Below are 14,442 nucleotides of genomic sequence, written 5' to 3'. Positions count from 1 at the left end.
ATAGAAAGTTCAGACTCTCGCTTCCTGAGGAATGACTGTCGGATCTGACAGTGCACAGCTCCGCAGGATCTCCCAAGCAGCCTTCTCTTGCTCTTCGTCCAGTTCTCCGCCGATCCAAGGCTTCCACTGAGCTTTCAACTGATGTCCGACAACCTGCACTCCGTCGACAGTGGGCCATTCATACTGCTGCGCGAGCCGGATGTTGCGTGTCTGCAGTGGGTGATAGCACATGTCAAGCATGACTGACTGGTCCGACCTCTCTTTGCTCAGAAACTCCACATAGACTTCCCTAGCCTCGATTTCCGATGCAGTTGTCGGCTCGAAGTCGGGCACGGTGCCGACGATGTAGTGCGGAGGCTGGAGACCTCGAGCTTGCTGAACAGTCTCTATGTGCGTAACATTAGGTCGACTCGCCGTCTCGTAATTCTGCACGTCCCGGATAAGCTCGTCGGCCTCGCTAGCATCTCGGTTGACCACGTAGATATCCTTGCAGCCAAGGCTCGTCAGGCCATACACCGCAGCTCGACCCGCGCCGCCTGCCCCAACAACGAGACCTCTTCGCCCCGCAACAATGTAAGCTGACGTATGTGCCCCGAGTAGAGCGTCTCTGACCCCGACCCAATCAGTGTTCGTTCCACGCAGAGTGCCATCAACGTTCACTGAGACGTGATTACAAGCTCCGAGGGTCAACACGATATCGTCGACATGATCGAGGTGAGGAATAATGTTCTTCTTCCAAGGCATAGTCACGATGCCGCCTGCAAATTCCGGCGCTCGGAACATTTCGACAACCTCTTCAATGCTCTTAGCTGCCAAGAACGACATGGAACAGCTCTTCCCAAGACACTGTGCAATAAAGTCATGGACAGGAGCGGCAATGGTACCTCCTCCAGGAGCTCCAGCCATATACACGCGCGTCCTTTGCAAGCCGAGATGCCTCATTCTGCGACGCCACTGTCAACGACAGGTGAAGGAACTGGCTGCTCACGCCGTTTTCTCGTTGCAAGGATGAACTAGGAAGTCAACTGAGATATGCTTCATCTCCCGAATTTTGCGATTGCGAATTGGGACAATAGTTCACGCTCGAGAGCGATACCACTGTTGACGTGCACCGACATGTTCATATGGAGCTGCCTGTACCTGGACATGGACCCAGCGAGACATAGGCCAGCCAGTATTGACCGTAAAGGTAATCAGTCCGGCGTATAGCCAGAGAGAGGTTTGTCATCCCGTAGACCTTAGCCGCGGTGGCGGAGTAATTTATAGCCGATGTTGGAGACTCCAGGACGAAATGCGGAGATGCTGAGCTCTCGGACGTATCCAGGTCGGAGTGGTTACGAACTCTCAAGGATTCCTGTGATCAGATAAACACAGTGCAGTCCTCGTTCGTTGATGGATAGACTCACCTGATGTAGTTGTTCGTACCGTCGTCAAGCGATATCCATTGCGGCTAAGACATAGGAAAGCTCCAAAGGCGGGCTCCTGCCATACCTAACTCAACTGGTATCTGGTAGCATTCCAGCAATCATGATTCGACCAGCGATTGCTTCGCTATCACTGGGTGATCCAAGGGTGCACCATGGGTCGGCCAGACTTTTCCAAGCGGCTCACAACGGCTTCCAGGGTGTTGAGATTGTTGAGGACGATGTTAAGTCATTGGCAGAAAAGCTTCCTGGAGGCCTTGGAGACTCGAACAGCATCAAGGCAGCAAAGGACATCCGTCAACAATGCGACAAACTCGGCTTGACTGTACTCGTCTTCCAACCCTTTCGGCAGTATGAAGGCCTTCTTGACCGCACGCAACATGAAGCCATGCTCAAGAAGCTGAGACTGTGGTTTGAGATCACCCGCAGCTTAGGCACAGACATGATTCAGGTACCTACAAGCTGGCTGCAAGAAGGCACGACTGGGAAAGAAGAGGCCGTTGTGGCAGACCTTCGCCAGATAGCTGATATGGGGCTTGCACAGAGCCCAATAGTTCGATTTGCGTATGAAGGCGTCGCCTGGGGCCGACACTTTGACACCTGGGAAGACACGTGGGAGGTTGCTAAGAAAGTGGACAGACCCAATTTTGGCTTGTGTCTGGACACCTTCCACATAGCTGGCCGCACATGGGGTGACCCTACTGCGCAAAGCGGGCGAACTCCGGATGCAGAACACAATCTTGCGGTGTCTCTCGACAGGTTGGTCAAGCAGGGAGATGTTGCGAAGGTGTTTTATGTGCAGGCTGGAGATGCCGAGAAGCTGGATCCGCCCTTGAGCGAGTCCCATCCATTCTACGCGGCTGATCAGCCCGCAAGGATGAGCTGGTCGCGAAATGCCCGACTGTTTCCATACGAAGAGGACAGAGGAGGGTATCTTCCCATCGAGCCTGTGATGGACGCAATTGTCAACAAGTTGGGATATGATGGCTGGGTCAGCATGGAGCTGTTCTCGCGGGAATTGGCGGACCCAGATCGAGAGCTGCCGCAGAGATATGCCACACGGGCTTCAGCATCGTGGAAGAAACTGGCAGATGCGCTGCAGAAAGCGTAGAGATATACAGACATCTGGCAGCGCCCTGCAGTCTTAGTTGAAATATCCAGGATTATCTTATGTTGGTCAAAAGAGTACTCTGTATCTATGGCGCAGGCGGGAGAAGCTGAGCTCCTGTGATTGGTTGCCGCACGTGTCCATCTCCATCTCCATCTCCATCTTTTGTTCTGAGATCATTGCGCAGTGCATTCGCTTTCCCTGCATTTCTCCTGCTGGACGGTCTTCCTGTCGCCATCTTCATCTGTTTCCAGGACTTTGGAAACTCGATATCCTAGCTCCTGTCCATTTCTTGCAATTCCTTTGTCACAACGGCAATGGCAGAAGCTGCCGCCATCGATGCCTCTCGCGCACCTGCATCCCTGTGGGATCGCGTATCCAACTGGGTCTCAGAGAACAAGGCGGTTGCGTACACAATAGCTGGCACAGTAGTCGTCGTCACGAGTGCTGGTGCCATTTATTACTTCTCTACCCAGAAGGGAGGTGCCCCAGCGACACCAACAGAAAAGAGGAAAAGCAAGAAGGAGCGACGGAAAGAGAAAAAAGCAGCTGAAGAGGCAGCTAAGTCGTCGGGTATCAGTCTGCAAGATGAGGAGGCTGGTAAGGCAAGATTCATCGAGGCGAATCGTCCTTGATTAACATATGATATAGCGCCTGCTGCTCCTCGAACGGCGTCCGTTGAGGCGGAGGACGAACTGCCAGATATTAACGAGTCCAATGTCGAAAGCTTCTCGAAAGAGGTACGACCTATCCAGCAAGCGCCAGCACACTGATATTGACACTAAGCAGGATCGAGCGACGTATGCAGGCAAATTAAAGCAAGCAGGCAACAAAGCATATGGCTCCAAAGACTACAACAAGGCCATCGAACTTTACGGCCAGGCCATTCTCTGCAAACCCGACCCCGTCTACTACTCCAACCGCGCCGCTTGCTACAATGCGCTTAGTGAATGGGACAAGGTGGTTGAAGATTGCACGGCGGCCATCTCGATGGACTCGGAATATGTCAAAGCCCTCAACCGTCGCGCCCATGCCTACGAACACCTGGGCCTTTTCTCGGAAGCCCTCCTAGATTACACCGCCAGCTGCATCATCGACGGCTTCAAGAATGAAAGTAGTGCCCAGAGCGTGGAAAGGCTGCTGAAGAAAGTGGCAGAGAAGAAGGGGAAGGCAATTCTGGCAAACAAGAAGAACAAGCTGCCCGGCGCAACATTCGTCTCGAACTATCTGCAAAGTTTCCGCCCGCGGCCGCCGCCTACAGGACTCGAGGAGACCACCGAGCTCGAGGAGAACACAGGGAAAGGTCAGCTCCAAAGAGGCTTGGTTGCCATGAAAAAGAAGACGTCAGAAGGCTACGACGAGGCAGCTGCCAATTTCAAAAAAGCTCTGGAACTCGGAGATTTGGGCGACCACGAGGCATTCGCTTACAACATGAGGGCGACATTCTTGTACCTGGAGGGCGATACGGCAAAAGCCCTTGAAGACCTGAACAAAGCTATCGAACTGCAGCCCTCCCTGACACAAGCGTACATAAAACGTGCAAGCATGCAGTTGGAGCTCGGCAACAAGGACCTTGCTGCAGACGACTTCGAGAAGGCCATGGCGCAGGACAAGGACGATCCCGATATCTACTACCACCGTGCTCAGTTACATTTTATCCTGGGCGAATACGCCGATGCTGCCAAGGACTACCAAAAGTCGATCGACCTGGACAGAGACTTCATCTACTCACACATCCAATTAGGTGTCACCCAGTACAAGCTCGGCTCAATCGCATCGTCCATGGCAACTTTCCGACGATGCGTCAAGAACTTTGACAAGGTACCGGATGTCTACAACTACTATGGTGAGCTGCTGCTCGACCAGCAAAAGTACCAGGACGCCATCGAAAGGTTCGAGACAGCTATCGATATGGAAAGACAGACGAAGCCCACTGGAGCCATCAACGTCTTGCCACTGATCAACAAAGCACTCGCGCTCTTCCAGTGGAAACAGGACTTCAAGGCAGCCGAAGAGCTTTGTGAGAAAGCCTTGATCCGTAAGTTGTAATGAAGCTACAAACGTGACATATCGCTGACCTTGACTCGCAGTTGACCCAGAATGCGATATCGCCGTTGCCACCATGGCTCAACTGCTCCTGCAGCAAGGCAAGGTTACCAAGGCGCTGGAGTACTTCGAACGTGCGGCGGAACTTTCAAGAACAGAAGGCGAGATTGTCAACGCACTGTCTTACGCCGAAGCTACACGTACGCAACTCGAGGTGTCGCAAAAGTATCCGCAGTTAGCAGCCCGACTGCAGCAGATGGAAGGTGCCGGTTTGGGTGGTCCTCAGTTGAGATAATCCGGTCATCATTGCATGGCTGCTCTTAATCTTGCCGTTGGTTTTCTCGCGGCAGATCTCCCTTCTCACTTTGTCTTCTTGGGTCTGTCTAATGGGTATGGGTACGGGCCATGCTTCATGCTGATGAGCGATCTACACGAGGGAGACTTGCCGATCTGTAAAGTAATAGCACACTTGCTCGTGCGAATCTCGATGTTAGATTCCGAGGTCCGCATCACGGCGTTCTGATGAGCATGAGGTCCCGAAAGGTGTAAAGGAGTGTATAATAAGAGGAGTTCAAAACACTTCAGTTCTGGGTTCGCGTGCTGAGACTCGTCACAACTGCTCCAGCCATTGCCAGATTGCTTCCGCTGCAGCCTGCCGTTGTACATCATTCTGAGTGTGATGACCGGCGCCTTGTACCACAACGAGCCTGACTCTCTCCAAGGTCTCAACCTCGACTTCTGCTGTGTCTTCGTCATGGGTACTCTTCTTTTCGTCCTCGTTGGCTCGACATCTGCTTTGACTTGCCGAAGACTCCAACTCCATTGCCCTGACCGCTGCTCGAAATTCGCTCACTTGTCTTCGTGCCATGGCTAAATCCATCATTCGGTCTTGACTACCGACTATGACACAGACTCGATCGCCCCGTCGTTCCCACCCGTTTACCGCTTTCAGGATGCGCACGGGCTCCAGCCATTCATTCTTCCCCACCAACCACTTCCAAAATGAGCCATTTTGGCCGCCAGCCCACCCTAGACTCTCGTAAGGTGCCATCCAGTGCATGAATTCTTCTACCTTGTCCATAGGAAATCTTTCCGAAAAGAATATCTGACGGACGAGCTTTGGATGGGCAAGTCCAGTCATCGGATGAAAGCCGAGGATCAACGAACGAGGGTGCATCCAGGGATCCATCTTCGTCCAGTTCCAATATGCGTCGAGTCCACCGAAGTGTGGAACCGAGCCTACCAAGCAGAGCGCAGTGGCTGCGATCATGCCATTTGCGAGAGCGTACTGCACGAGTGCTCCGCCGGCGGAATGAGCTATCAGGATCGGTTTCTTTTCGTCTTCGAAGTGAGTTGTGATGGTCTTGACGACAGTCGCCAAGTCGCTGGCGAAATCATCGAGAGACGTCCCCCAGGCCATCTGAAGGTATGGGACTGCATAGCTTGCGCCGTGGCCTCGCGAACTGTAGGCGTACATGGTCCCAGCGTAACCTCGTTCATAGAAATACGTCATCCAATCAAGCCAGACGGCTGCGAAACCGAAGCCGCCATGTACAAAGATCAATGGCGGTGTGTTCGGATTAGGGTGCCTGGGTTGACAACACAGAAGCTCCAAGTTGCCACATGGTGTAGATACAACGGAAGACTGAATGTGAGAAGGAAGAGGATATTCCTTGGGATGTTGTGACCAGGAGAGGTAGGGTAGACAGGAGACCACATTGACCATGGTCGATCACGCTCGATGTCGGACACTGGTTGAATTCAAGCCCTGGTGATTGAGAATTGGGGTTTTTGTTGTAGACAGGATCGAGTCCATGATCCATCCCGACCCTACCCCATCCATTATATATTTGAATTCTTTCCCTGCGAAGAAATGAACAGCTGGCCATTTTCAGAGAGTGAATACGAGTTGTAACGGCACCATACCCATAAGGGCAAGTACAAATGGTTTGACAAGGCTGAGCTCAGCCTCGAGCTCCGGAAATCCCTCGTTTCAAATGACAGTCAGAACAAGCATTATCGTGGTCTAAACCTGATTTGGAAATAGTCTGCTCCACTCTTTATCGATAGCTGGCAGGCTCCAAGTGAGGGGCAGCTCCTCCCTGCCTGCAACTGCGGACACGCGCCTGGCCTGTAAGACGAGTGTGAGTGCCAGTTGAACCAGAGTAAACTGTCTCATCCTCCCCTCGCCTGAACAACTGCCACTGCTTCGTCTTTGTTTGAGGACAGAGGAACTGCCCCAGGTCAGCCTGAGCGGTCGTTCACTGCTTATTCACCCAGCTTGCAACCACAACCACCGCTTATCTCTAGAGTCTCGGACCTTTAACCTCCAACCAGTACGGAGTACCGTGCTTCGTGCTGCGGGCTCCAGCCTAGTCCAACAAAGTCGACACGAACACTTCAATCCCCCGGTTGCCTGCGCCTCATCTGAACCTCACTTCTCCCTGTGAACTTCGACTCCTCAACTCCTACATCTCTGTCACTTGAAATACGCTCTTCTGTACTGGTTAACCAGGTAGAGTCGGACGGCCGGATCAGTCTCACCACGCCGTAGAACTGTTGCCATGGCGGGCACGGAGCATCCAGATCTACATGGTATGTGCTACAGCTTCTGACTCTGTAGTGCAGCCTCTTGCTAACCAAACACACGCAGTGACCGTCACCCTCGAAGATGTCGACCTTCGTGAGCCCATCCCCAAGCGAACCGTCACCCTCCGAGGCCCCGCGTGGCATGTCAATATTGGCCGTGGCACTCAGAGCGGCTACGGAGGTATCACTGCAGCCCCAGACAACACCTGGTTTGACTCGAAGGTTATGTCAAGAAACCATGCCATCTTGCGAGCAGATCCTGCGACAAAGGTGCGTTCCTCCTTATGACGGCTGCAGAGACCTCGAGCTAATACCAGCAGGACATTCTGATCGAAGACATCGGCTCAATGCACGGCACTCAGCTCTGTGGGAGGAGACTATCAACCTACCAGGTTGAAAAGGTCTGGTGTGGGGACAATGTGACCCTGGGTGCTGATGTGGTGAGAGGCAGTGGTGAGTACAACGACACTTTGCGAGGGACATGTAGTGACATCGGACCAGCCCATTTCAGCGCTCTTAGACTACGAGTTGCTTGGAAATGGTCTGACGAAAGGTACAACCTCACTCACCCCATTCACTGTTGTTGCCCCTGCTGACCTCTGCCGCAGTTCTGACTCGAATAATCTCCATTCATCTCACAGCAACATCTATCGAAACACTTTTACCGCCGACTACTACAGCGAAGACGAAGCCTATGAGGAACCTTCTTCGGAAATTCTGGGTGACCAAGAAGAACCCGACTACCAGGTCTACGAGGAGGTGGACGGCCACCTTTCAGAGTCCGCCAACGAAGATCAGGTCATTCAAGATTCCGTCCGCGAAGCCAGCATCGAGGTCGTCGTACCCCAGGCCCCACCCCTCACTACCCCAGACTCTGATGAGGTTTCTACTCAGGACAGCTCGTCGCTTGAGGAATTTTCAGACGACGAGACAGAATCTGCCATGAGATCTAAGATCGTCACTCTGTCTCCGGTATACACGCTTACTCCGGTTACCTCGGCCACGCATCTTGACAAGAACGCACCCTCTCCACCATCAGCCACTAGCCCCGCTGATGTTATCCACTTTGGAAAGAGTTACGACAACGGAGATACCTCTGAACCCGAGTCCTGTGCGGATGACGAGCTCGAGAACGAATACTCAGATCCCCTCGAAACAGACTATGTTCCGTCCTCACAGACTGAGGCCGCTCCAAGCAGCTCCATCATGAACGCTCCAATACCACAGGAGCACGGCCGAGCTCCCAGCCCATCTGATGCAGCCATGGTCAAGCCGTCAGGCGAATCTGCCAACTTCGCCTGGTCGACGGCTCCTCCATGGCCCAAGTACCCGCAGTATGGCCTACCATTTTGTGGTTTCGTACATCCATCAGGCCGACCAGGACCCGACCTGACTGACAATAACTCTGCTTTATGCGATCCTGTGCCACGGCCATCAACACAGCAGCGCTCGCAGTTTGATTCGGTCTACCAGCCGTCTCACACTACTTGTCCACCGGTTTATGCTGCGCCTTTCGGTTTTCAAGGACCTGCCGGGCCTGCTCCAGCTCACCCATTATCACCGCTTTCGATTGCAAGCCTTGTCCAACAACAGCCTGAGGAAGAATCAAGGGGTTCCAAGAAACGAAAGGCTGACCAAATCTCCTCGGACACTCTCCACGCAAACCCTGCGCCATCCGAATTTGCTTCCTCTGAGATTGGCAACGTTCATGCCGCCCTAATGTCGAATGATGCCGACGTTATGAGGCCTGCCGCCACAACCATAGAGCTAAATCAACCACCCCTGGCTACGGAAGTTGCTGAGGCTGCGCCTGCAACAAACTCTGAGCCACTGCGAAAGAGGGCTAGGAGATCGAAGTCGAGAACCGGCGAACGACGTGGCCATGGCATCATCAAAATGGCTGCAGCTACCATTACAGGCATGGCCATTGGCGCCGTAGGTACGGTCATCGGCCTTGCAGCTTTGCCACAAGACTACTTCATTTGAAATATATTCTTGGTACACACCGTGGCGCTGAGGCGCACACGCGATATGGCGCACGGTCGGCTATGGTCGAAGCTAAGACAGGTGCTACAGGGGCTGGTCGACCAACGTACTGTGAATGCGACAGGACGCTATGACTTAGCCCCAATCTTGTGAATTGCATCGGAGGCGTTGAGGAGGGCACGCATCGCGGGTTTGCATGCAGTGCACATCTTTTCTGGCACCTGAAACAGGTATCGATTGTTCCGTGGCACGGCGTCAGGCAGTCGGAGCAGCGCAGCGACACGGGAGGCTGGCCATGGATATTGATATCGAGCTGGATTGTTGACACTGGGGAAATGAATGCGTGCAATTGATTACATACCGCAAAGTATTATCTTAGCTGAACTTCATCTATTCCTTCTGCTTCTGTTTCCCCTTTTCTTTTCATGCTGAGATACGGCACTATAGAAAGAACCAGACGCGGGCTCGTGGGGAGAATGAACAGAGTTATTCGCCGAGTAGGAATGAGCATCGATCAAATAATTGCTAAAGAGCAACTGCTAGCTCAACAGAAATTTCACCTAGAGTGCCTACCACCCTTTTTCTGCAAGTTCCATCCACAATGTCTTCTCCGTATGAAGCTGTGATCGCCCATTCCGTATAGCTCTGCCTCGATTCATGCTGTCATCAAAAGTACATTTCCCATCATAAGTAAGTGTGCTTTTCCAGGTGGTTCATCAATCCTTCATATCCACGTAGTCGTGCCCTTTCATGGCGGTCGTTCCCTCATTGATCATTCATTCGTCATTCATCGTTTCTTCGTTTTCCATTTCCCATTTTCCGTTCATCAGTCGTTATTCGTAAAGAGTTTCTTTATACCACCCGTCCCGTCCCGTGCCTGGCCAGCTCAGCCACAATGCCCCCATGGTCCCGTCCGTCTCCAAAATCCGATGCATGCTACACCCAGGCAATCCCTTTTCGGGGGCCCCGTCCCCGTCCCCGCACCAGTCTCAGGTCCGGTCTCACTTTCCGAACCATACCATTCGATGTAGTCCGCTGCTGCGCCATGCTGTTTCGACGGCGCCATCATTCGTTTTCCAGCCATTGATGTCCTTGCTGCATGTGGGTGTGGGCCCGACAGGCGTGGTCACACTCGCTCCTCCGTCAGTGTTGGGTGTCGTGTAATGGCTCTTCTTTTCTCGCATACGCTGAGTCGCGGGCCCGGGTCCTCCAATTGTGGATTGTTGCGTTTTGAAATTGATGCGTCGGTGCGAGGACGACGTAGCGAAGCCTTCCGTTTTGCTTCCTTCCGTCCGAAGCGGGTACTCGTCTGTTGAAGAACTGACCCTTCGTGAACCAGCGCGTTATGTTTCGGGTATGGTTCTTGTCGTGGCTGGTTTATATCTTGGCCATCATCTGAGCAGCTTCAGAACGGCGCCGAGCCTGCTCGGGTCGAACTGACATCACCCTGGTCAATTCTCCTCTTCTCACCTTTTGTGCCGCCGACGTGCTTTTCCTCGGCTGGGGGCTGCTCATCCGCCTGCTTGGTCTCGAAGTTCACCACGTCGAAGCCTCTTCCGTACCATGCATCCCAGTCCCAGTCCACGCTGCGATGATTTTCCTGCCCGAATGCCCGAATCATGTCTTCGCCCTCTCGTTCGGCCTCCGATCCAGTTGCTAAAGGTGCTGCTCCAGGTCGGGTCTTGCTTGTCGCGCCTTGACCCCAGATCGTATTATCGGCAATATTGATAAATGTCCCAATGTTTCTGAAAGTCAAGCTGATCCTCTCTCCGTCAAATGCAAGCTCTGCAGGTGACTTCTCAATAGCAGGTCGCTTGTCGGCTCGAATCGAGTGGAGCCAGTACTGATTTGTGCTTTGGCCGAGGATGAACAGAGAATTGTGAGGCAGAGGCACACGTTGGGAAGGTCTCGCAGTGTCAGCTTCTTCACTTTCGGCAGGGCCTGGAAGGGCGGACTTCTTCGCCCTCAAGATCATAGTTCTCTGAGCACCCAGACTCATATTGACAATACTGGATCCACGTACGATGTCAAGTGTTTTGTCTGAGTGTTCGGAGATGTTGTCTTCGCCGTTTCGGTACCATTGAATTAAAGCATGGTTTAGTGGGTGGCCAACAATCCTTTCGGCGGCCTTCCGTAGCATGTTCACGACTGTACCGAATGGTAGAAGCTCAGGCGACTCATCGGCTGGATGTCGGTATATTGGCACCTCAGATCCATTTCCAGGCATGATCCCCTGGACAGCGACAAGACGAGGCACTTCGCCAGATCGATGAAACATTTTCTGCCATTTAACATCTTTCCTGCATGAGTAGAAAGCTTGTGCGGCTTCACTTTGATCAAGTAGGTCGACGTGAAGTCTCGAATCACCCTCGCCAATCTTGTCCCCGAGTCCGACAATGTCAGGCAGAGTCTTTTTCTTCTTCTTTGGTGCGGTTTGATGGTGGCTTTCAGGTGATGCAGCCGATAACAGGTTTCGAACACGCGTCCGTCCGCTCTCGGGTGAGCTGCTTTTATGAGAAGATGACTCTTCGGCTGACCGAGTCCGATGGATCGGTGATTGTGATGGCCGAATGGACCTGACAGGTGACTCTCGCGAAGAACGCCGTTTTCGCGTTACTTGTTGTTTCTGTTTGGCCTTTATCTGTTCAGCATGTGTCGAGGTGCGACGAGAGGATGGTTTTTGTGACAGTTTGAGCACGCGATCCTCATCGAGTGGATCTAGATCGCTGGTCGACCTTTTCTGGGGTGGTTTGTGCTCGATTGCTTTCTCCTTCACCGGTTTGCGGGTTGACTCACTTGGGCTACAGGAGTCCCGGCGGAGAACCTCCAATTCTTCGTTCCGGTTCGATTCGGTTCTTTTGGGGTCACTCGCTGCGCCAGGACTCTGCTTACGTTCTAATTCCGATATCCAGTCATCGATCTGTTGTCTTGACTTATGCACTCTTGTTCTTCGGCCTGGTGGAGGGAGGCTGACTTGCAGTCGTGTCGTATAGTCTTCTTCTCGGATGACCTCGCCAAGTAGACCGGCAAGATCATCGCGGAGTTCCTGGCAATCGACACCTTTCGCGCCCATACTATCTGCCATCTGACGTATGGCCTCTACATGGCACGCCTCGTTTAGATAGCCGAGACAGTCCTCGACTAGCGTGACTTGTACACCATGGCAGACAGCATCAAGCACAGAAGCGTAAACTCCGATATTCGAGAGCGTGCCGCAGACATAGATTTCAGTGACCAGGCGTGTGCGCAGGTGCATGAGTAGGGGTGTGTCCTGAAATGCGGAGTAGTGTGACTTCTCCATGACCACGTCTCGCTCCGGATCGATGGCGGCCTTGATCATCTCAGGATACTCCGCCCCCCAGGTTCCAGGCATGCAGCATCTGTGTTTGGTTGTTGTCATGAGCGGAGCGAGAAATGCCTCCCGATCGTGGACAGCATCTGGCTTCGGCGAGGGAGAAAGGGGATCTTCGTGAGGTGAGCGAATGTTGCTCGGGTCATTGTAGTACTCACTGTCATCTTCGTTTGCCTGATGGCGCTGAAGATGGTGCTTGAGAACGATCGAGTGAGAACCCGTTATAAGAGAGATAGAAGAACGAGGTTGTCCGTATCCCGTTCCGACCCATATCACTTCGCCTTTAGAACGGAACTCATCCACGAGCGACAACAAGTTGGACAAGAAAGGCTGAACATTGCTGACAGGAAGATTGCCATTTGGCATGATGAAGTCGTTTTGGAAGTCGACCAAGATCAGGGCCTTCTTTGTCTCGATGGGCGGGCCTGCAGGCACTGAACCGGGTTCAAACAACATGTCGGATCGGCTCTGTGTTTCATCATCCCACAAGCCGGGATTGCAGTATAAGTGGAAAGAAACCTCTTTTTGAGACGCGTATGCGTAGAGCGGTGAACCCTGGTGCCAGATTGCAAAAGGTGCAGCAGTCTTTCTGGTGGGTGGTGGCGTCAAGTTCGGTTCGGAGCGTGATTAAGGTCGTTCGAAATTCTGGCGGGCGAAGCTTCCCGTCATGCCTCAAAATGTACTGGGAGACTTTATCGAAGTGAGAGGCGAGTGACGACGATGGCTTCTGCAAGATAAACGCAGCCAACAAGCGCGGGGTCTTCGCCGCGACGACAGCTTAGGTCAAGGCTTGTGCCGCGGAAGCCAGGGCAGTTAGCGACTGGTGTGTGACCGAAGGCGAAATAACGTAATCTCGACCGTGTATACTACAGTTGATCACGTCGTTGTTGAAATCTGACGATGCCGCTCACGCGCGTTGTGGCGCGACGAGGTAGTCCCTCTTGTTCTCTCGCCGCTGTGAAGGAGGTTCTGCGACTGCTTGAAGGCGACAAAGTGGGTAAGTAGCCCACGTTGAATGGCGGGTACCTGCGGGATGTTGCTGAGGTGGCTGTGGGGGTGTTTCGAAGGCCTATGGTTGATGAACGTGAGAAGCACTCGTGACAAATCCGTGATAAAGAATCGAGTTGGATAGATATTGTGATCGAAGAAAGTTCATGGGCCGGAAGAGATCCGAATACCGAAGACCAAATACTAAGGATTGTGCGAGGAAGAAATCGTCGTATGCTGAGTTGGTGTCTCTAATCATCCGGTGGTGGTAACGGTGATGACCTGCGTGTAGGATGATGCTGACCCAGAAAAGGACTAGAGTGATGGCACAACAATTCGTACAGTAGACCAACTGGCACCGAAGGTCTCGAGATTAGGAAGGTGATAAAGGAGAAAACGGACTGAAGGCACGACGAGGGTTTGAGGGCTGGTGATGTGCTGTGTCTGGCTGCATGTCTTGCAGATCAAGGGCCAGGATCCGTGGGGAATAGCTCGGGGAGCACGTACGACCGGGAGTCGTCAATGGTGGGAAGGTTTAAACGAACTGACAAGTCAGAAGAAAGGGCGCCGCGATAGGCATAAGCGAAGAAGCCGGAGCTTGCACAAGCATGAAAGGCTCAAGGCACCTGTGCATGAGGAGCCGGGGCAGGGATTGGGGATAGATGGAGAAGGACGGTGACGGGCAGATTATGGTGAAGCGCGGAAGCGATTTGGAGACAGAATTGGCACGGTGAAGTCATGCCAGCAGTTGAAAAGAAGAAGCAGCAAGCAGAATTAGCCAAGCTGTACGGAGTATTGGGGGAGATGTGTCTGAATCCTGCTAGCAAGATACCTACTGTACGAGTACGGGGATCAGCAGTTCAACAGGTCGAGAAGGACGATAGAGCATGAGCCTAAGGTACGGAGTATAGTACTCGTGGACTGCAAATCTGGAGCTCGAAGATGATACG

The 14,442-nt window shown here is 52.9% G+C and overlaps 6 protein-coding genes across 6 annotated transcripts; 3 read left to right on the top strand and 3 right to left on the bottom strand.

Annotated features, from left to right (window-relative positions):
• Window positions 1-9: 9 nt before the first annotated feature.
• On the bottom strand, window positions 10-942 carry A1O7_04456 (uncharacterized protein; the record flags this gene model as incomplete). Its single annotated transcript, XM_007758467.1, has 1 exon — window positions 10-942. The coding sequence occupies one exon, from the start codon at window positions 940-942 to the stop codon at window positions 10-12; it is 933 nt and encodes a 310-aa protein (XP_007756657.1).
• Window positions 943-1,527: 585 nt separating this feature from the next.
• Window positions 1,528-2,535, top strand: A1O7_04455 (4-hydroxyphenylpyruvate dioxygenase; the record flags this gene model as incomplete). Its single annotated transcript, XM_007758466.1, has 1 exon — window positions 1,528-2,535. The coding sequence occupies one exon, from the start codon at window positions 1,528-1,530 to the stop codon at window positions 2,533-2,535; it is 1,008 nt and encodes a 335-aa protein (XP_007756656.1).
• Window positions 2,536-2,849: 314 nt separating this feature from the next.
• On the top strand, window positions 2,850-4,873 carry A1O7_04454 (mitochondrial import receptor subunit tom-70; the record flags this gene model as incomplete). Its single annotated transcript, XM_007758465.1, has 4 exons — window positions 2,850-3,132; window positions 3,184-3,272; window positions 3,322-4,570; window positions 4,623-4,873. The coding sequence occupies 4 exons, from the start codon at window positions 2,850-2,852 to the stop codon at window positions 4,871-4,873; spliced, it is 1,872 nt and encodes a 623-aa protein (XP_007756655.1).
• A 315-nt stretch (window positions 4,874-5,188) lies between these two features.
• A1O7_04453 (uncharacterized protein) lies at window positions 5,189-6,304 on the bottom strand (the record flags this gene model as incomplete). Its single annotated transcript, XM_007758464.1, has 1 exon — window positions 5,189-6,304. The coding sequence occupies one exon, from the start codon at window positions 6,302-6,304 to the stop codon at window positions 5,189-5,191; it is 1,116 nt and encodes a 371-aa protein (XP_007756654.1).
• An 838-nt stretch (window positions 6,305-7,142) lies between these two features.
• A1O7_04452 (uncharacterized protein) lies at window positions 7,143-9,153 on the top strand (the record flags this gene model as incomplete). The annotated part of the gene is made up of 5 exons (XM_007758463.1): window positions 7,143-7,173; window positions 7,232-7,437; window positions 7,488-7,620; window positions 7,669-7,720; window positions 7,776-9,153. The coding sequence occupies 5 exons, from the start codon at window positions 7,143-7,145 to the stop codon at window positions 9,151-9,153; spliced, it is 1,800 nt and encodes a 599-aa protein (XP_007756653.1).
• A 1,405-nt stretch (window positions 9,154-10,558) lies between these two features.
• A1O7_04451 (uncharacterized protein) lies at window positions 10,559-12,961 on the bottom strand (the record flags this gene model as incomplete). The annotated part of the gene is made up of 1 exon (XM_007758462.1): window positions 10,559-12,961. The coding sequence occupies one exon, from the start codon at window positions 12,959-12,961 to the stop codon at window positions 10,559-10,561; it is 2,403 nt and encodes an 800-aa protein (XP_007756652.1).
• Window positions 12,962-14,442: the final 1,481 nt, after the last annotated feature.

Source organism: Cladophialophora yegresii, assembly GCF_000585515.1.
Source record: "Cladophialophora yegresii CBS 114405 chromosome Unknown aczIN-supercont1.3, whole genome shotgun sequence".
Classification (NCBI taxonomy): domain Eukaryota; kingdom Fungi; phylum Ascomycota; class Eurotiomycetes; order Chaetothyriales; family Herpotrichiellaceae; genus Cladophialophora; species Cladophialophora yegresii.
Note: the sequence above shows the minus strand (reverse complement) of the source record. Positions and strands in the feature narration are given on the sequence as shown.